The 22,212-nt window shown below is 38.3% G+C and overlaps 1 protein-coding gene and 1 long non-coding RNA gene across 5 annotated transcripts in view; both read left to right on the forward strand.

Moving 5' to 3' along the window:
- Positions 1-2,639: 2,639 nt before the first annotated feature.
- On the forward strand, positions 2,640-14,757 carry LOC307038533. 4 transcript variants are annotated; one of them, XR_013808012.1, is made up of 5 exons: positions 2,640-2,796; positions 3,540-3,682; positions 10,349-10,507; positions 11,881-11,969; positions 12,265-14,757. It is a non-coding gene; the product is annotated as an uncharacterized lncRNA (long non-coding RNA). The 4 variants fall into 4 exon arrangements; XR_013808013.1 differs by having other exon boundaries at positions 2,687-2,796; positions 3,535-3,682; XR_013808014.1 differs by lacking the exon at positions 2,640-2,796 and adding an exon at positions 2,942-3,441 and having other exon boundaries at positions 3,535-3,682.
- Positions 14,758-16,150: 1,393 nt separating this feature from the next.
- cecr2 (CECR2 histone acetyl-lysine reader) overlaps positions 16,151-22,212 on the forward strand; it is a 39,506-nt gene continuing 33,444 nt past the window's right edge. The window contains exon 1 of the mRNA XM_079681782.1: positions 16,151-16,425. Within this exon, the coding sequence (XP_079537908.1) occupies positions 16,306-16,425 (120 nt within the window). The 5' untranslated portion in view covers positions 16,151-16,305. The remainder of the gene's footprint in view (positions 16,426-22,212) is intronic.

The following is a 22,212-nucleotide window of genomic DNA, read 5'->3' on the forward strand; positions in this document are numbered from 1 at the left end:
TATGTGTTATTATTGGGAAATATCTAAAGGTCATTAAAGGATAATAAGGTTATTTAAGGTGGTCAACAAATAGTGCATGTGACTGCCACAGCAACCACTCATTGGCTCTGAACACGTTTTTTTTCATGAGCATTGACTATTGTATTGATTCTTGCCGATGGAAAAACAATTACTATCAATGATCACTTCACTCATCAGCTGAGAAAATCTTTCATTAAGGATTTTCTAGATTTGCTTTAACCCTTTAAAAGAAGGTTCCCTTGTGTTAAAAATGAGAAACTTGCTGGTCTATATGTCAATATGTGGCATTTAACCCGTGTTGGAATAAGTAGTCAGATGGTTTGCTGAAGCAAAAGTACAAATACTATATTCCACTCCAAGTAAAAGTCGTGATTTCAAAATTCTACCTAAGTTAATCCTATTGTCTTAGTTCCCCCACCCCCCCTTAATTTGGTGTTTGCGGTAAAATTGGACCGGTCCTGTTTTAACTGCTATTACATTAACACAAAAACCATTAATCATCACCAAATTTCGTTCAACACCCTTTCAAACTGTACATATTGTATCAGACTACTCTGGTATACATGAAAAACTATACAAAGAATAGACACTTAACATGTATTGCGTGTGCCAGGTGTGATCCATGTGGGGGGATGGGCACATAAGAGCGGGAAATGTGTCAAATTGTTCTGTGTGTTTGTTTGTGAGTGCCAGGTGTGATTCACATGGGGGGATTGGGCACAAGCAGTGAGCGTGTGTGTGTGTGTGTGTGTGTGTGTGTGTGTGTGTGTGTGTGTGTGTGTGTGTGTGTGTGTGTGTGTGTATCAACAGTGAAAGTACTGGTTATGCACAATGGGTCTTTTCGCAGTATTATATAATTATGGTTATTAAATTATCCTGTTTTTGAGCATTTTAGCATAGTAGTTGTTCAATTTGGACCAAATGTAGATACTGTGTAGATTAGTAGTACAGTACTGCATTATACCATATCAGCATATCATGCGTTTTTAAATGTACACAAAAAATGGGTGAATGTTAAAATAAATGCAGTGGAGTAAAAAGTAGTATTTGCCTCCAAAATGTAGCCTACTGGGGTAGAAGTACAAAAACCCTTTAAATGGAAATACTGAAGTAAAGTAAAAATATGTCAGGAAAGTACTTAGGTACAATACTCTAGTAAATGTACTTAGTTACGTTCAACCACTACATTTACTTTGTTTACATGTTGTGTTTGTGCCATTTGTTTCCTTTCTCCTCTCTTTGGACAGCAACTCATTTAAACGTGCCATGAAAGCACTCCCAGAAAGAGTTCACCACTGCTTTATATACCGGACCCGTGTGTGTTCTGTGATCTAACCGAGAACTCTTCTTTGGGATTTTTTGTTTCAATGGGCCACTAAAATCACCAGGGTTACAGCGCATACTAAGATACACTCCATGATCCTGAACCAGAAAAAACAGCAGGGATGAACTCTCAAATGTCAAACAGTAGGGAGCTGCCTTAATAAATAAAGTTAATTTGAATTCAAGGAGTAAAAAAGAAGGCAAATAAGCTGGTATTTAAATATACACTGAATAGCATCCCTTAACCCTCTATTTTTTCCCAGCTACCAACATAAAACACTGAGTTTTAAACCAAGATGACTTGGCTTGCTCTGTTGCCTAGCAATGGCACACACATCACATGGGACTGACGTAAGAGTGTCCAAGCTGGGGCCAGTTATTTCATGAGAGGGGCAAAATAAAAGACAAAGACAGTATAAAGTAAATGTGTAAAATAAACATAAAATACAGTGATTGGTATTTGTTTTGTAAAGTTATTTGTTTTAGTAAATTTAAGTTACAGTCCTTTGTTTCAGTTTTTTTTTTTCATTTAGAGTATTTGTTTTAGCTACTTTAAGTGACAATGTAATTAAAAAACATAAATAGTATCAGCTTTTATATAACAGTTTACTCTCCACTGTACATCCGGGTAACTGATTTGATTTAGTTCCAATAAATTGTAATATTGTAACCTTTTTTTTGGAGGGGGGCCACAGGGGGGTCCCTGATCAGTGTTACGGGGGCACTGGCACTGAAAAATAACTAGTAGCTAATGAGGCCACATAAATGTAATGGAGTAAAATGTAGAATAATGAGTTTTAGAATCAGAAATATTGGAATAATCCCAAATATTGATTGATTGACAGTTGTTCTATTTTAAAATGAATAGAATCGAATAAAATAAAAATAAAATACATATATCATATATACATAAGAAGTGAATATGTGCAATAAAATATGCAAATATATATATAAAAATAGGAATTAAAGTAATATGTCAAAAAAAGATATAATAATATACAAATGATACAATATCAAATACAAATAAGAAGTAATGTGCCAGAGTGTCGTTTTTAAATGTATGGGACTAAAGTAAAGTTCCTGAAAATTGTCAAAGCCAAACAGTACAAAACTTGATTTCCCCCACTCACTGTAAAAACGCAAACTTAAAATTGTTGGCCTGAAAATAATTTGTTTGTAAAGTCAACAAAAAATATTGATTTGAGTTGCTTACTACATTAAAGTAGTTCACTCGACTATCTTTATTATGTTGCTTGTTTAAAGTGTGCGTCATTTAATAAATTAAGTTGGCAAAACAAAAATCCAGGGTTAGAGTTCAAAGTTCTTTGTGTACGCTTCGAGCTATGAACGGGGTCTCCAAGAGAAATCTGCAGGGGGTTTTCTACAGTATTTCGCCTTTACGTGTTCGGCAGTGGCACTCTGCTGTTCTCAACGGGACTGATCATACTCAAGGTGAGCACTTTGTTTGAATGTTGTGTTGAAATTATTAATATCGAAAATGTCTGATTTAAAGTGTAACATTCATTGATTGCGAATTATTTAGTTGATTGTTCGTGAATCATCAGTTAATGCGGCACTAGATTTTTGTTTGTGGTACATTAGCTGAGTTTAACATTAGCTAGCTAACGCTTCTCTAAAAGAGGAAAAAAGGTTTTAGAAACTTTTATCATGTCTGGCCCTAGACTTCTAAGGTATGCTACGATGGACAAGTGTAGCCAGAAAGGTGGTCGGCTGTTAGCTTAGCACATAAGATGAATATCAGTGGCAGAAAAATATAACTATGAATGGGGGTTTTAGCAATATTCTGGCAACCCTTCTGTCGGCCAGCATTGAGGACATGCGGGTTCTTATTATACATCCATGCATGCGGGTCTGTCAGGTCGAGCCTGGGGATAGGGAGGAAACAGAACGTTAAACTGTTTTATGGCCAGAATATATGGTAAAAGACGGACTGCATAATTAAGGGAGGATTACCGTGAGTTAACGATCAACTAGAATATAATGAGTGCGAGGGAATCAACCGTTTAAGAGCACGATGTCGACATCAGCAAAACATGTTTTCACCGTAGCTCCAACGATATTATTTCCGGCAATTAAGTACGTTAAACAACATTTAAGATTAAACTTGTTACAGCTTCATAGATCGACATGTCTGATAGGTGGTAACAGTCATTTCTCTGTCCCCGTCAGTGCAGCAGACCGAGGGAGACGAGATGACGGAGTGTGTTGAAGCGGCCTATGAACAACTACAATCCCGGGTTCAGATGGCAACTGTCGCGCTAACGGAGCTCCAGGAGGGAAAACCTTTGCGAGGCTGAGGTTCTGCTGATTTGCAAAGGTATGCTAACATGGACATGTGTTGTCTGCCAAATGGTCGGCTTTTAGCTTGAAAAATATACAATGCTGCATATTAGCCGATCTCCATTTAGAAAACACGCATTGTAAAAGGTTTTTCGCCTGCCGTCTTGTCTGCTTACTGGTCAAAGCATTAATTCATGGTTTTTACTAACCGGTATCAGTATGTTGTTACTTCGGCATCATTTTGAAACGTGTATTACAATTAAATCAGGGTCAAATATGTTCCTTTTGTTGTAGTTGAAGCCCCCTTGCCAGCGATGCTCTCTAGTTTAGCATACTCAGCCCGACTCAGCCTGGTTGCTAGCCTGCTAAGAACCTCAATGTTCTGGGGCCAGAAAAAATGTTACCGCTAGCCGGTACTACGCCAAGTACCGCACGTGATATTGCGGTGCGCGAATATCCTATGCATTACGGTAGAGTAAAAAAAAAAGCATCCCTCTGTGTTTAGATGAGAATAAAACAAAAACTGTCCAGTATCAATATCAAAGACTAATTTCACTTCAGGGTGATAGCAGGACATCCCATCTAGTCACTCAGAAAAAATCAGGACATTCTGATGTAGAGTTTCAAAATAAAAGACCTTTGAAATCTATATTGTATGAGCTATCATCCCTGTTTTTAGATGAGAATAAAACAAAAACTGTCCAGTATCAAAGACTCATCTCACTCCAGGGTGATAGCAGGACACCCCATCTAGTCACTCAGAAAAAATCAGGACATTCTGATGTATAGTTTCAAAATAAAAGACCTTTGAAGTCTCATATATGAGCTATCATCCCTCTGTGTTTAGATGAGAATAAAACAAAAACTGTCCAGTATCAAAGATCCATCTCAGTCCAGGGTGATAACAGGACATCCCATCTAGTCACTCAGAAAAAATCAGGACATTCTGATGTAGAGTTTCAAAATAAAAGACCTTTGAAATCTCTATTGTATGAGCTATCATCCCTGTTTTTAGATGAGAATAAAACAAAAACTGTCCAGCATCAGAGACTCATCTCACTCTAGGGTGATAGCAGGACACCCCATGTAGTCATTCAGAAAAAATCAGGACATTCTGATGTACAGTTTCATAATAAAAGACCTTTGAAGTCTCATATATGAGCTATCATCCCTCTGTGAGATGAGAATAAAAAAAAAAAACTGTCCCATCCCATCTAGTCACTCAGAAAAAATCAGGACATTCTGATGTACGGATTATAGCCAATATCTGAGACTTCAAAGGTCTTTTATTTTGAAACTCTACATCAGATTGTCCTGATTTTTGCTCAGTGACTACATGGGGTGTTCTGCTACTAGGGTTGCCAGAAACTGACCATGATCAAAATCGATTATTCGGCAGCCCTGGGAGAGAAAAAAAAACTCAGACAAAAGGAATTCCGTTGTTTTCTTTACTGGAACATGTTAACAGTACAAACAAAATAAACGATAAATAAGCCAACATCAACATGATGTTGGTTTATCTTTTGTTATTTTCTAAAGTGCCTGCCATTGCCTTTATTTGGAGATGCGCTATGCGCAGCAGCGCTGCGTCTTTCTCTGTAACCTCTTTGGCGTGCTTCGCACTCAAATGCGAACGCATTGTTGAGGTTGAGCTGTGATAGACCGTCTTCCTTTGGACTTGTAAGTTCGAAGTAGTTCCACGAGGAGGAACTCTTTTTACCTGCCGCTTTGTTCATCTTTAGTCGCACGTGTGAGGGAGAGGGTGGGTGGCGGCGGGGTCGGTGTGTAGCGTGCTGCAGCAGCAGTCTGCTCTGCACGCAGGCTTCCTCCAAGTTTACAGTAAAACAAACTGGTGGTGTGACCAATGGCCATTTACAATTATTAATACTATTACTATTATTAGCATTAGTCTATATTTTGGTTGAAACTAAGCCAGAAAAAAACCAAACATAAATAATCATTAAAATATATATAAATAAAATCGATTTTTAAAAATAATATTCGATTATGGAGATTGTAACGAATATTCGAATAATCACTGGCATCCCTACCTGCTACGGTGAAATGAGTCTTTGATACTGGACAGTTTTTGTTTTATTCTCATCTAAAAACAGGGATGATAGCTCATATATGAGACTTCAAAGGTATTTTATTTTGAAACTGTACATCAGAATGTCCTGATTGTTTTCTGAGTGACTAGGTGGGGTGTCCTGCTATCACCCTGGTGTGAGATGAGTCTTTGATACTGGACAGTTTTTGTTTTATTCTCATCTAAACACAGTGAGATGATTTTTTCTTTTTGACTCTACCGTAATGCATAGGATATTCGCGCACCGCAATATCACGTGCGGGCTGGCTTGACTAGGTTTTCCCGAGTGGAGGCTGGCTTGACCGCAGTCCCCTGGGCATGTAGTCATGCCTATTTTCTTAAAATAGCTGCTTCCTGTTACATATTGTGATCTCTGTACCTTTGTAATAATCTATCCTATACAACACATCCATTTAAGTTGCCTTTAAGAACGAGCCATTATAGGTCAGCGTTATGTCGGCTCATATAGGCCGTTTTTTTAATTGATTTTAATTTTATAAAAGATACGTCAATTCGATTAATCTTTTTTTTGGGATCGAATATAAATATCCCTTCAAATTCCAATCCATAGTGCATTTCACTGCCAGGAATATTCAACTATATGAATGTTTTCAACCCCTTTGGCAGCATCATTTTGGACCCATTTTATATCAATCATGCCAGGTCGTGGAAAAACCAAATTAATCTTGATTTGATATCTGTTGCTACAGCAAGGTTATTCTGGCTATAAAGTGTGTTTAAGGCGAGACACGGCAGGCAAAAACATCGTTTTTCATGCCCATCTCAATTTTGAGATTTTGTGCTATTTTGATTCAATAAGATGTTTTCTTTCAGGCTTTTGGAAGGAAAACGTACAAAATACACATTTAGGTGTTTATTTTACTATAGTTTGTCTATTTCCGTCGGTAGATTTCTCCTAAATTCACCAAAAGTTAGCAATCTAACGTAACATAAAGTGCCGTGACCGCTGTTTGCTCCATGTCATGAGAGGTACCGTTGGAAAGCTCAGGTTCTCCTGCACAATCTCATCGGATCCAAATATGGTCATTTCCTTTGTATCAGAAACCAATCGTGAAAGTACAAAGGGGTCATCTGACCAAAGAACGGAATCTTATTGGCTGGTGTCCATTTCTGACAACGTGATTCGTTCAGATGCGTCACGTGGTGCGCCATGACACTTCCTTGTTTATATTTGCGCTGAAAATGTAAATCTCAAAATGCCGAAACATCCGCGAAAAAATCGTTCAAAGAGAAGAGGACAACAATTGTCACTTGCACGTAGCAAGGTAGAAGACAAAACAAATGACCCCGAACCTGAAAAACCTTCACTTAGTGCGTCAATGCGCAAGCTGTCACCCAAAGAGCAGGAGGGTTTAGATAGCGCCACACAGCAGTGGCTGATAATACATGTAGCGCGGCTGAATGAACTGCTCAGTGGGTTGATTTGCCCAAATTGCGCAGGGACAGGGCTCAAAGTTAACATCGATCCGCAAAACCATGGTTTCTGTAGCAGCTTAATTTTAGAGTGCAGTCTGTGTGATGGTGGGTACCGCAAAAGTGTGTACACATCTACACGTCTTCAAGACGAAACCAGGAAGGATGTTGCTTTTGATGTGAATGTGAGAATGGTGCTCTTAGCGCACGAGTTAGGCTTGGGCTATGCAGCTCTGAAGAAAATAAGCAAAGTGTTGGGGATTCCTGCACTTCATCTCAAAACCTATCAGAGACATGACAAGAGAGTGACAGGATTGAGACCAAGAAAACTTGAACTATTGAATTCAGAGTATAACTTATCAGGACATTCAGTTGACTTATTTTTTTCTCTTATTAGTGGCAGAAATAGAGAGGCCTGGAGTCACTTCACAGGACAAGGGAGCAGGTCAGGCAGGCTTATGCAGATGTGGACCCAGATGTTGCAGAGTTGCTGAGGGAGGATGCAGAGGCAGTTATAAACATCAGCGTTTCATTTGATGGCACATGGCAAAAGCGAGGCTTCACATCCCATTATGGGATCGGTGTGTGCATTGACATCCTTACTGGATTGGTGATAGACTATGAAATCCTATCATCCTATTGCCATGCTTGTGCTCTAAAGGGAAATGCCAAGCAAGAGCAAAAGATTACAGAAGAGGAGTATGACAGTTGGCGACAGACACATAGTGATTGTGCAAGAAACTTTGCAGGGTCAAGCAAGGCAATGGAGCAGGAGTCAGCCAAGAGGATGTGGGCCAGGTCTGTGAATCGCCACCAGGTGCGGTACACAGATGTTGTCAGATGGGGATAGCGCAGCATTTAGGGAGGTGGTTGCACTGAACCCATACCCTGGGCATGAAGTGGTGAAATTAGAGTGCATTAATCATGCCCACAAGCGAATGGGTACAGCATTCAGAAAAATGAGTTCACAGAAAAAGTTAGGAGGGAAGGGTGTAGGGAAGCTGACTGCAAATAAATGCAAAACTTTGCAAAATTATTACAGGGGGGCAATTCTCAACAACCAGGGTTCAATCGATAAAATGAAGGGAGAAATATGGGCAGGTCTCCTCCACGGCATGTCTACTGATGACAGCCCCTTACACACCAGGTGCAATCCCTCCTGGTGTTGGTATAGGAAAGCAGAGGATAATGGGGAAACACCTGGTAGCCACAAAGAACATGCTGGAAACTTTTTAAAGCGAGAGGTGGGGGAGAAGCTTATCCCTGTGTACCACCGCATGTCAAGTGACAGCCTGCTCCAGAGAATGCAGCATGGAGGTACTCAAAATGCCAATGAGTGCCTCAACTCTGTGATATGGGCGCGGTGTCCAAAAACGGTCTTTGTGGGGAAAAGCAGGGTTGAGACAGCTGCAAGTATGGCCATCTCCACCTTTAATGAAGGTGCCTCTGCCATGCTGGCTGTTATGGAGAAGTTGTGGCTCCAGAGCACAGCTGTTACTGTCAGCGCAATGAGACAAAGTGATTTGCTGAGAATTTCAAAAGCTGAGGCCATTACATCTGCTAGTTTGAAATATAGGCGCAAGAGTCTAAGCACAGCAAAAAAGGTGAAAAGACATCAGCAGGAGATGCAGGAGGGGCCTACTTATGGAGCATTTATGGACTAGGGTGGCAGTTCTGCAGTGCGTGTTTTACTGTGGTCGTAGTGTGTGTGTGTTACTGTGGTTTTGTTCATCAGGTACATACTGTGTTACTCAGTTTTCAGTTGTATTGTGTTTTATATGTTCTATATTGTTGTTGTTGTAAGTATTAGATTAGATATTGTGTCTGAAAATAGTGTCTTCCAATAAAAAAAATATGGAATTTGACAATACATATCTTTAAAGGTCGTTTTCTCAAAATGAGTTTTTACTCCTACTCTGAGCACAAAATGTCCACTTCAGTAGCACGTAGACACACCAAACCTTCCAGTTATATTCCTATCCATATTCTGAAGGCTTTTACTGAAGGGTTTGTTCATTTATCATTCATAGCCTGAATTATATAACATTTTATACCTAAAAACATGGCGAAAATTGATATTTTAGGGCTGTTGACAGTATTTTCTGATTTATTTAGTGATAAAAAGAGATATAAAAAATCCCTTCTGTAAAAGCCTTCAATTCTAATATGACAACAAAATGAAACAAGAATTTTGAACCTGGCTTTATCCAATAAAAAAAATTCGTTTCCTGAAATGTGTTAAAATATGCGCATATTTAATGAGATTATGGCTAATTTGCATATTTAAACATGCTATTTCTGAAAACTTGTAATACAAAAAACAATTGCCTTATTGTAAGTAATTAACTGGAGAAATTTCTAGCTGATAACTTTAAGTTAAAAAAATTACCCTATTCACCTGTAGTGTCTCGCCTTAAAAACAAATAAGATATAATGTGTTACAGCTCCATAAAGTGACATATCTGGTTATTCTTAATATTAACAGTTGTCTCTCTGGAAAAAAAAGAGATCATGATGGCACAGGAAAACAATTTAAAGACTTAAATAAACACAAACTGGCTTATTTCTTTTGTTATGCTTTTTACCATATTAGGCTGCAGGTATATGTCAGCTACTTTGTATTTTATTTACATTCCACAAAGAGGAGGCATGAGAATAGATGTTAGGACTGCCTACACATGCCAGAGTATTTTTTCTCCTAAGTTTAGTGTTTTATTTGGTTATAACAAAATAGCAATAAACAATGGTTTCCTTTTAATGCCATTCTTAAATAAATGCAACAAGCTGTAGCTTTTGTAGACTGTAAATACACCAACTATATCTTTAGTTTATGATTTGTGTTATCAAATGTGTTCTGCGGCTTCAGATATAACTGTTCAATGGGTTAAGTTTTTTTTAAGATACAGTGATTAACAGTATAAAGTAATTGTAGTGGCCATTTCCATTATTCACAGGTGAGTTGTGGGAGTGATCTTACCCAGAGATTACAGTTTAGTTTGACTTTTATTCTGTTGAGTTGTACTTGAGTTTTTCAAAATAGTACATTACCCTTAATCCAAACAAAATAAACTTAAATGCCAACATTAATATAAATGGCTTCTACAGTAATTCTGAAAGGACTAAAAACTGTCATTCATAGTATTAATGCTTTTGTCTTTATGCTGCTTTTGTGTACCAAAGATTTGCTATGAGTTCCTTCGAATCACCACCAAGAACCTGTTTGGGACATTTACAGCAGCCTCGGATGAATACTGTCCTCGACTGATAAAACTGTATAGATCCAGGAAAGGAGCCTTCAGACAAGGGATGGAAAACCTATTGGATTTTCTTGATGAACAGGTAGCTTTTGTCTTTAATGTCGTAATGATAATTTACAATATTCTTAAAGAGAACAAACGGGTGCATCTCAATAAATTAGAATATCGTGGAAAAGTTGAATAATTTCAGTAATTCTATTTGAAGAGTGAAACTTATATTTGATGTAGTGTTTATTTGTTTTAATCTGCATGACTACAGTTTACACCTTTTTTATAACCCAAAATGCAGTATCACATAATTACAACATTTCACTAGACACATTTCTAGACAAATTACGAGAAAAATCTTTGATTTTGGATGTCAAATGTGAAGTTTTCTGTTGCCTCAAAAATGCACTTCTCGTAACTCAAGAATAGATGTGAAAGTTATTATAAAGGTTAAAATCCATTTACCGTAATTTTCGGACTATAAGGCGCACCTGAATATAAGCCGCAGCAGCTAAATGGAATGATGTGTACATATATAAGCCGCACTGGACTATAAGCCGCAGGTGTTTTAATGTTTAATTACCATATGTAAAGGTTCGTGCACAGAGGGGATTGTCGGGAAAGAGATGGCTGTTTGAGGAAGCTCCCATTTATTAACATTTCAACAAACAAGTTGCATATTTGCATAACGTATTCAAGTGTTAGCATTTAGTGCAATAGTAGCTACAGAACATGTACTGTGCTGTGTAAACTGTACTGTATCACATAGCGTTTCAGACACACAAACTTTTCAACTTTCAAACTTAAACGGTGCGCTCCCAGCGCACGTACCGGCAGTGATCTACAGCAGTGGTTTTCAACCAGTGGTACGGGGACAAACTGTCTCGCTCTCGTAATGTCTGTCTGTCTTGCTCTCGTTCTGTCTCTCGTACCACTCTCGGTTCCACTTTTACTTTTGCGCGCTACCTGTCTCACTCTTTTCCGGCCTCCAGCTTTTCCTGCTGGAGCCCGCCGCTTAAAGGTGGGGGGTGCGGACCGGCCATAGAGCCCATAGAGTTAAAGGTGGTGGACTGTAACCTGTAAAATCCATAGATTTAGGAGGTCCCCTAGTGGCTGTTAGCTGTACAAATCCATAGATTAGCCGCACCGTTATATAAGCCGCAGGGTCGAAAAATGGGAAAAAAGGCGCGGGCCTATAGTCCGAAAATTACGGTATCTAAAAGGGGTGTCCTATCTTGTAAAAGCATCATATTTTGGTACTTACTTCACTTTTGCCTCATCTCATCAACAAAGTTTACACAAGTCCTGTTTAATAATCAAATCTCTCTTCCATCAGGTTCAAACAACTATTGCAAAGTTATTTTGTTCAGAGAAGACTTGCCGTTTTAAATAAATCACAAATGGATCCTGACTTTTTTTCACTAATTTTAACCATAAATCCTAATGGTCTTTTTTTCTGATTTACAGACATCGCACAGCAAAGAATGAGAATGTGTCTGGAAGGTCTGCCTTTATTTGTCCGTGACAGTGCACAGAAGCTTTTCCTGAAATGCCTGGTGTGTACACTAAGGTTGTCCATTCATCATAAGTCTACATTTAATGTCATACAAGTGCAGTTATTAAGTTTTCCTATAATCATAGATAAAACAGTTTTGAAGATGAAGCCAGATTCTCAGGATAAATACTAGACCTTCTACATAACTACTAGTGAACTAGTTGTACAACAGAACAGTTAACATTTTAACAGTAATTATTGTGTCATTGCTGAGCAATCAAACCAGTGTTTTATTTGCAGTTATACATTATCCTTATTTGGTAAATAATAATAGCTTATCTACTTTCTACATGCAGGACACTGATCCGGAAGAAAAGCAGACTGCTGGTGTCAAGATGGGAGTCTTCACTGTTCTCGTAGATGATGGTGGACCTACCCCGTCTCAAATGGTCCACAGTATTGCTGTTGTTTTGGAAGTGACAATTGTACTCTCGGATCTACAAGACATCCCAACTGCATTTGTATACCTTTTTGGTCTACTCTATGCCCTGAACATTGAGTTTCCAAAAGAACACAAGTACACTTTTCAGACTGTTCAGCACATCTTCATGGGACTTTACACCAATAGCTCCCAGCGGGTCAGGAGTTTGAAAACAAGGCTCCTAATCTAAGTGAGCATTGGCAAATTGTCTTAACAGATTTACAAGATATCCCCATTTAATTGTCCTGCCTTCACCGCTGTTTGTGACTTGAACATTGAGTTCCCAAAACCTAAAACTAACTAACTAACTAACTAACCAACCAACCAACCAACCAACTAACTAACCCAACTAACCAACCCAACCTACTAACTAACCCAAATAACCCACATTCTTTATCTTTACAGTTAAAATGTTATCTAGTGACATGAACATCTTGCAACATTTTCAAAGACATGTTCTCACTCTTAGGGCACAAGCACATTTTTCTTAAGCTCGCTTGCCTACTCGTCGTTGTAAGATTTCAAGGACTAGTTACTGCCACAATTGTTGTCTTGCAGCTTTTTTAAAGATGGAGCTGTTTTTTTTTGTATAAAGAGCCATATGAGCTTTTACTAAGTAGAGGAAGAGTTGGAAGATGTCTTGCAAGATCTTTGGACGCTTCTGTGATATGTACAAACTTTTAAAAAGATACGTTTTACTGATTGTTCCTTTTACAATATCGTTGTCGTCGTTTGGTAACTGTTAGTGAAGATGGTTTTATAACTTGGATAACTTTGCCATTTGTTATTCCATAGCTGCTATTGTTTTGACAGCAGGTTTATTCAAAGGGTGGTTTGCACATGTATGGATTTCATCCACATTTGTTATGAACCCTAGCCTTATGGAAGAGTTTTAGTAATGGTGTATTTTCAATGTCTAGCTAATGTTACACATTAGCATATTCAGTATCATTCAAGTAGTAATAGTTTCAACCAGAACATAACACTTTTGGCAGGAATTTCCAAATAATGTACTTGTACATCTATTTAGAAGTCTCGCAAAGATGACCTCTAAAATTACTTTATCTGAAATATATTTATTAAATATATTATATTTATACATAGTATATAATTATATATTAAATATATTGATTTTCTGTAGTTTCTACAGAATGCAAGCAAATTCAACACTTTCGAACTGGAAACAATTTCAACTCGAATGATACACAACATAGTTTACAGTTTTAAGAGTGTCTAATATTTAAATAAGAATTTCAACAAACTTAGTATTTGTTTTTTTACAGTATTTTTATAACAATTTGTTGGCAATTCTAAGTTTGTTATACAAATCTGAAGTTTGTATACATTTGATACATTTTCTAAAACAAAAATATTAACTTTGCACAACTTTCACTTAATGGAACTCTTTGTATGTGGAACTCAAAGTTAGAAGTTTTTACATATTATGAAAGATACATTTTCCAAACCAAAGATAATAAGTGAGCACAACCTTTACTTATTTAAAATGTTGAGTATGCAGAACTCCAAACTTGAAGTTGTACAAAATTTGAATGAGTTATCTCGACAAAATATAATTAGTTGACTCAATTGAAAAGAGAAACTTACAAATTTGAGTTGGCCTCAAAACTTACAAATCTTGTGCAGCCTGTTGCCTTGAAATTTTTAGTTGTCTTACTTTTTTTTTTTTTACAGTGCTTGTTAAAACAGATTATTAGAACATTGTCCAGGTTTAAAATCCAACGTAGCACCCGTTCAACCAGACTGGAGGGACAAATGAATGAATAAAGTCATGTGGAGGAGATTCACTTTGAGTGAATATCTGTCTCTTTAGGGCCCTCTACTGCACATACAATGTATTGCATATGTAGCCAGACCTAAAACAGTGGAGCTACTCTTTAGTTATGACTGGACAACTTTTTCCAATGAAACACTAGAAACTGTTCATTAAAGGGATTTGGAAACCGAGAGTGATCGTTCGTAAAGGATAAGCGAGTGACCTGAACCTTTTAGCTGGATGGGAGAAACATTTGCTAATGATTGGCTTGAACCCTCCCCTCAGTGAATCCCTGCACAATGGCCTGCAACTGACTTAGAGCTCAGCTGAACTAAATGAATAGATTGTTTCAGGAAGTGATTCAGTTCAGTTCATTCACTCAAAACATTAAATCTTGCATGAATGACACAGCACTACTCGTTGGCCCCATTAGCGGAGTAAGGGAAGGAGGCTGGTGAAAATGGAGCTGTCTGGGTTTGGTGACCCCATGACCTTTCCTCCTGCACTGTGATGCCATTTAATCATCAGCATCTTATTTCTGTTGCTGCTCAAACCCCTGAATTTCATCAATAAAGGATCCTTTCCTTATCTTAATACACTTTGTCTGTGTTGTTATTCAACTATTAATTCAAACGCATCAATGGGGAGTTTTGTTATGATGAGACAGCTTTTGTCAAAGTTGAATGGTTCCCAGTAATTAACAACACTGCAACAGAAACAAGTAATAGTGCTTATATGCAATATGTTTATAAAACTTCTCTAAAAAACAGTGATGGGTCAGGACTAGACTGACTGGTCAAGTAAATCAAGAGTGCTTTGTGTCTGTTTGTGGCACATTATAACTACTATAGTTATTCAACTTATTTATAATATAAAATATGTATATGTGTGACATATTCAGTATATATAATTAATAACGTGTATATTTTATATTATTAATTTACTGTACATAACATGTATAGGCTCCTAAGACAATGAGTCCATGTATGAGCTGTCCTCTTGCACCGTCCTTAGGTTTAAATGTAAAATTACACGAACATATTATTCTAGTGCCACCCTCAGGGAAAACATTCACATTTTTCCCAACTATTGTGTAAAATTACTAGAACAAAAAACATTTGGGATTTAATTAAGCTGCAGGTTTTAGGGGGCCCTTGAATAGTTGTTACGTTTTGTTTGTCAACCTTTTTCATTATATTACATGATATTGCAATAAACCATGAATATTCAAACTCTGTATGGTCTAATTTGATATGCTCTTTATAAATATATACCATTAGGATATGGGTGTCATGTAACTGTCAACATCACTGCAGGGCAGTGTCTGCTTGTCACTCACTGTCTCTGAGCGCCACTGATGTCCCATAGCATGCATTTTTTCATACATTACGTTAGGGGGAGCCCCTGTGTAGTGAATTGCCCATGGGTTCCGCCGTGGTGTTGTTTACAAACTGTAAATGTAATCGGCAATGTATCGTACGCGAACATGATCCCCTTAAAAGCCTTTAGGTGTTGGTATTCTTTAAAAGTGTTTGTTTGCTGTAAGTAGGCTACATTAAAAACCTTGATAATAGAAAACAGACAAACATATAGTTAAATATGCAAAATAGTGATACAATTTTCCCCGCACACACTAAAAGCGCAATATATGTAACAGGTTACCTGGATGGATTATACCTGAAGTTTTTTTTAATTCATTCAGCATTTACAATTATTCCCTTTAAACGTTGGCCGCACTATCAATCTAGTGGGTTAATGTTGACAATATACTTTTAGAATGATAACTTACTGATGTATCCAATGTCAAATACGTTTTAAAAATATAAGTTTTCATCGTAAAACACCACGAAGCTCACCACTATTCAAACTATTTATGTCCACCTATAGTTTAACATATATAGCTAAATTATGGTTCCCCCCCCGCTCGCTGTGTGATGGTATCGTCCTTCCCATCTGTTCTGTTCCAGTGAGACTCTGATTGAAACAGATTGTAGCGCTTCCCGGGTCGCAATGGCAACTGTTCGAACAGGACCACAGCAGCAACTTTTCTCGCATTTGTAATGATACAGAGACATCATAAGTCGCTGAAGAAACTACTTTCTAATGTGAGAAACAAACGTACACACTTTCTCAACTCCGAAAATGTCCCAGGGATGTACCGTTTCTGTGGAAGAGATCCAGTCCTGGTGGGAAGTCCCCGCCATAGCCCACTTCTGCTCGCTGTTCAGGACAGCTTTCAACCTTCCAGACTTTGAAATAGAGGTAAATTAAAAGTGTGGTCGCTTTCAGCAACATGAATGTCTTTGGTTACGGAAATGAAAAGTTGTTTGTGTCAGCTTTTTTGTCTGCGCGGTCTGTGGAGTTTGTGTGACTAGCTATCGTGTAAACCAGCTTAGCAGTGTCCTCTGAAACTTCTGTTACTGGCAATCCTGTTAGGTAACGAGCTAGCTTGCTAGCACAGCTAAAAGCTAGCTTTAATTGCTAATTACTGGTCCTCAAAGCTGCAAAAGTTCACAACAGACGTCGGCTGAATATAGCAGTCATGAAATAGTTGTATGGTCTGATATCCATAGTAATGTTACGTGTTGCTTTAACCTTATATCCACGGATGCTCCTAAGTAACTTCAGATTAAGCTGCTTTTGTAACTAGTACCATGTGCCACTCGTTTGTTTTCATTTAACCAAAGCGTGACTTTATTTTTAGACCATTCAAGCATAACAAACATGTAAGATGACAGCAGCATGACAACATGCTTGTATGAGAAAGTGACAAAACATTACGAAACGTATGAGCATTTATGTTATCCTTTTGAAAATATAGGCAGTTTTTGCGAGTGTGGAAACGTGTTTGTTGATCGAAAAGTCGCGCAATAGCTTGACTTGCTCTGTTTACAGTGTGCCTGTTTCTGTTCTTTTCTGTCATATAAAGTTAAGTTCATGGCGTGAGGTTGGAGTTTATTGTCTTGCTGTAGCCAGCCATCTGGCTTGGGTAGCCATAGGGACGCAGATGCTGTTCAGGCATTGTTTGTTCGCTCTACTCCTGTTTTGTTGCAAGAGGCGATGCTTTAAACGTTTATTCCCCTCATCAAATTAGTATAATAAGTTATATAATGTAAGATCTGCCGCTGTGCTCTATCAGAGAATGAATGAAATGTATTACACTGCGATTACATAATACAACTTTATTCCTCGATGCGACCCCCCTTGTTTTCCTTTAGATGTATCCGGACTTCACACAACAGATCATATCAACCGCTATCTATTCAAGTGATACATTAGAGTAAATGTAAATTGTTTAATCCATCGAGGAATGATTGCACTTTAAAGAAATTGCTAAGGTCAACAACACGCATCAACAGTCTCCATCACTCATTCATCCCCACCCCCTTCGGCAGGGAAACACACGTAGGCATCGCTTTGTTATTAAACGAGGTGCAAGCCAGATGGGGGGGATCGCATTGCGCCTAGTTCACATGAAAGTTGAGGATCTCCTTCAGATGGCGTTGGATTTCCACCCAAATGAAATATTATGAATTAAGCTGATAATTTGTTATCCAATTACCAATAATGGATCGGTTGAGCATCTTGTTTTTAACATTGCTAACAATGCTTTTATAGTTGTGTTTATCACGAGGGTCATGTATTCGTCTTTAACCGCATCACTGAGCAGATCACATGTGCAGATACACCCCCCCCTCAGCTGTATTTCATGAAAATATTGAGATGGATGTAGTAGACTTCTACATTGACATCTCAATAGGAAGCACAAGTATGTATATATGTAGCCTACACTGTCTGAAACGTCTACTTTAGACTGTTTTAGGTGTGAAAACAATAAGAAGAGCACATATTTTCTTCTTTCATTGTTTGCACGTTTGTGTCCCATGGAGTTGATTTTGACATTACTCTACTGGGTCACGGGATGATTTTCAATTATATGTGACAATGGTTGAATCCTGAATTTTTCTTTTTTGAGTGTCAGATTCTCACGTGTTGGCTTGAAAGGTTACTTTATTTGGTCAAATATATGCACGGGTGAAACCTACGAAGCATTTGAATGGAACACTTTTTATAAGCTGTCAAAGCACAATTTGAATCCCTTATTGCCAGACCGAAGCCCCACAAAACTGTGTGAAAAGGAAAACTTAAAATATATTTTAAGACCACTTTAAGCCTACACATGATGATTGTTGGTTACTCAAAATATATCATTTGGGTTTGGAAGCACTTTAAATATACATTTTCATTTTTTGATAACTTTGAGTGTGTGTAATATTTAGTCAGATTGGTCAGTTACCTGTAAGAAATTGTCAAAAAACAACACCAAGAACGGTGCCATCTTTAACCAAGCGGTCTTGATGTGTATGCAGAATGGAAAACAAGAAATCATGTTTTTCATGCGTTCTTTCTTCTTTTTCTATTTGTAGTTAAGTATTTCTGGTTTGAATGAGACAGGTTGCTTTCTTATATTGTAGTTTACAAATGAAATGCTCTTTATGCTGCTGCGTGTTGTTTTCGGGGAAAGTGGTAGACTGAATCTACTTGTGTTGTGGAGTTTATTTGAAGACTAGTTTAGTTTATAATTTTTTTCGAGCGTGTAAAACCAAAGAAAATACAAATGAAACAAAAGATGATACAGACATGATGCAGTACTATACAAATGAATGCAATAACAAAACGAAATATTTAATTAATAATTGAATAATCTGTAGTATCATTGTCTGATATCAATAAACAACAAAGCTTTAGCTAATTACACGTCCGAAAAGGGGTCGGTTAGTTTTCAATAGTTTCAATAAGAACCCATTTAGAATCGATGTGCCTCTTGGAGCCTCCTCGATCCGAATGAACTGCCATTCTGAAATATGTCACAAAAAGTTGTTTCCGTCTTTGAAATATTGAAACATCTAAATAACTTTCTGCCCACTTAAGTGAAGTAGATTCCTAAACACTATGCTTCATGCATTCTGTGTTTGTACTGCTATAAGGCTGTTATGCCTCTGGGTGTGTGCTTAACATTTCTATACGGTCTTTCAGACAAGATTGTGCTTGGAGCTCTGCTTTGACTCCTTTATGCACCTTGCCATTTGGTGCGTAAAGAGGGCTTTTGGTCTCAGGAAGTTATAAACATGTCCTATTAGTCTAATCCTTGCGGCTCTGTGGCTTTTTGAAATACTCACACTTCTGGCACTCGAGTAATGTAGAACAGTAGTCGGCAATGGCTTGTTACATTTGGATCCAACATGTTTACTTTCCGAGGACATTGCGTTAGTAGAAACAAGAGGAACTGTCAGCAGACATGTTTGTTTTGCTTACTGCCACATACCAGCAACAAGACAAGCTGGCCTGGCCACTGTTGCGAGTGTAGCTCTTTGGGCTGTCTTTTTTCCTCTGTTACCTTTGTCTCGACACGTATCGTAAAGGTAAACGAAAATTGACGATGCACTCAGATTTAATAATCAATCAATATAAATCTGACACCTGACAAAGTCTTTCAACCTAAAGATCAGTTTATTTCGTCTTCCTCTAAGACACGCTTTTGGCTGCGCTTGTGTTAGAATGGTTGTGTAATGTCCGTCAGCTCCAGTTGCACTCCTATCTCTGGTTGTGTAGGTAGAATTACCCAAGAATCAGGGGTGGAGAAGGGGGCAGGAAGTGGCTGTCATTGGTCATGACAGAGTGGGGGGATGTCGAGTGATTCTACTCCAACCTGGGCTTAAGTGTCAACATTCTCTGACATACCATCGGCCCCTCCTTGCGGACAGAGCATCTTATATTGGCTGCTGTTGTCTTGTGTCAGTATTTGCCACCCTGTCCTCATATAATAAGCATCAGAGCTCAATGTTGTGGCTACTGAGGGTCCAACTAACTCTGCTTTGTTTGGTAACAAATGTTTTTGTCTTTATAAATCTATTCTGGTTATTCCCTCTGGTGTTACCTATGGGAAATGAGAATAAGTATGTTACAGAGCTCATTTGTTAAGCGGGACTGCTTTGAGATCTCCTTGTCTATTTCATCACATTTAAAAAAAAAAAACATGAAGAAATAGAGTTAGGGCTGTGCAATATTTCTATTATATCAATATTGTGATACAAGACTATAGTTTGCTTAGATGGAGGTATTGTAATGACAAAAGGTTAGTCATTTTCTGGTTTTAAAAGCAGCTGCTATGAAAATATGTTGGAAAACACGAATGATCAAACCAACAGTATCGCCACAATATCAACACATACAGTGTGGCAAAAAAGTATTTAGTCAGCCACCAATTGTGCAAGTTCTCCCACTTACAAATATGAGAGAGGCCTGTAATTTCATCATAGGTATACCTCAACTATGAGAGACAAAATGAGAAAAAAAAATCCAGAAAATCACTGTCTGATTTTTAAATAATTTATTTGCAAATGATGGTGTAAAATAAGTATTTGGTCACCTACAAACAAACAAGATTTCTGGCTCTCACAGACCTGTAACTTCTTCTTTAAGAGCCTCCTCTGTCCTCCACTTGTTAACTGTATTAATGGCACCTGTTTGAACTCGTTATCAGTGTAAAAGACACCAGTCCACAACCTCAAACAGTCACACTCCAAACTCCACTATGGCCAAGACCAAAGAGCTGTCAAAGGACACCAGAAACAAAATTGTCGACCTGCACCAGGCTGGGAAGACTGAATCTGCAATAGGTAAGCAGCTTGGTGTGAAGAAATCAACTGTGGGAGCAATTATTAGAAAATGGAAGATATACAAGACCACTGATAATCTCCCTCGATCTGGGGCTCCACGCAAGATCTCACCCTGTGGGGTCAAAATGATCACAAGAACGGTGAGCAAAAATCCCAGAACCACACGGGGGGACCTAGTCAATGACCTGCAGAGAGCTGGAACCAAAGTAACAAAGGCTACCATCAGTAACACACTACGCCGCCAGGGACTCAAATCCTGCAGTGCCAGACGTGTCCCCCTGCTTAAGCCAGTACATGTCCAGGCCCGTCTGAAGTTTGCTAGAGAGCATTTAGATGATCCAGAAGAGGCTTGGGAGAAAGTCATATGGTCAGATGAAACCAAAATAGAACTTTTTGGTAAAAACTCAACTAGACGTGTTTGGAGGAGAAAGAATGCTGAGTTGCATCCAAAGAACACCATACCTACTGTGAAACATGGGGTTGGAAACATCATGCTTTGGGGCTGTTTTTCTGCAAAGGGACCAGGACGACTGATCCGTGTAAAGGAAAGAATGAATGGGGCCATGTATCGTGAGATTTTGAGTGACAACCTCCTTCCATCAGCAAGGGCATTGAAGATGAAACGTGGCTGGGTCTTTCAGCATGACAATGATCCCAAACACACCACCCGGGCAACGAAGGAGTGGCTTCGTAAGAAGCATTTCAAGGTCCTGGAGTCGCCTAGCCAGTCTCCAGATCTCAACCCCATAGAAAATCTTTGGAGGGAGTTGAAAGTCCGTGTTGCCCAGCGACAGCCCCAAAACATCACTGCTCTAGAGGAGATCTGCATGGAGGAATGGGCCAAAATACCAGCAACAGTGTGTGAAAACCTTGTGAAGACTTACAGGAAACGTTTGACCTCTGTCATTGCCAACAAAGGGTATATAACAAAGTATTGAGATTAACTTTTGTTATTGACCAAATACTTATTTTCCACCATAATTTGCATATAAATTCTTTAAAAATCAGACAGTGATTTTCTGGATTTTTTTTCTCATTTTGTCTCTCATAGTTGAGGTATACCTAGGATGAAAATTACAGGCCTCATCTTTTTAAGTGGGAGAACTTGCACAATTGGTGGCTGACTAAATACTTTTTTCCTCCACTGTATTTGGTGACAAATATTTTTTTTATAGTTTATTTTCTCAACATCCTCCAGCCCTAAATACAGTCCTTTTTTAAAAAACGTTTTGGATTGTTTGTTCTATTTAAGGTGAAATGCAAAAATGGTGAAGAAATGAAGCATTGTGTACTGTGTCTCTGAAACACCTGTTTCTCCTTCATATAAAGGAGGCTTTGGTAATGAATGGCACATTTGAGACCACAATGC

The sequence above is a fragment of the Notothenia rossii genome (genome assembly GCF_949606895.1).
Source record: "Notothenia rossii genome assembly, chromosome: 5".
Lineage (NCBI taxonomy): Eukaryota > Metazoa > Chordata > Actinopteri > Perciformes > Nototheniidae > Notothenia > Notothenia rossii.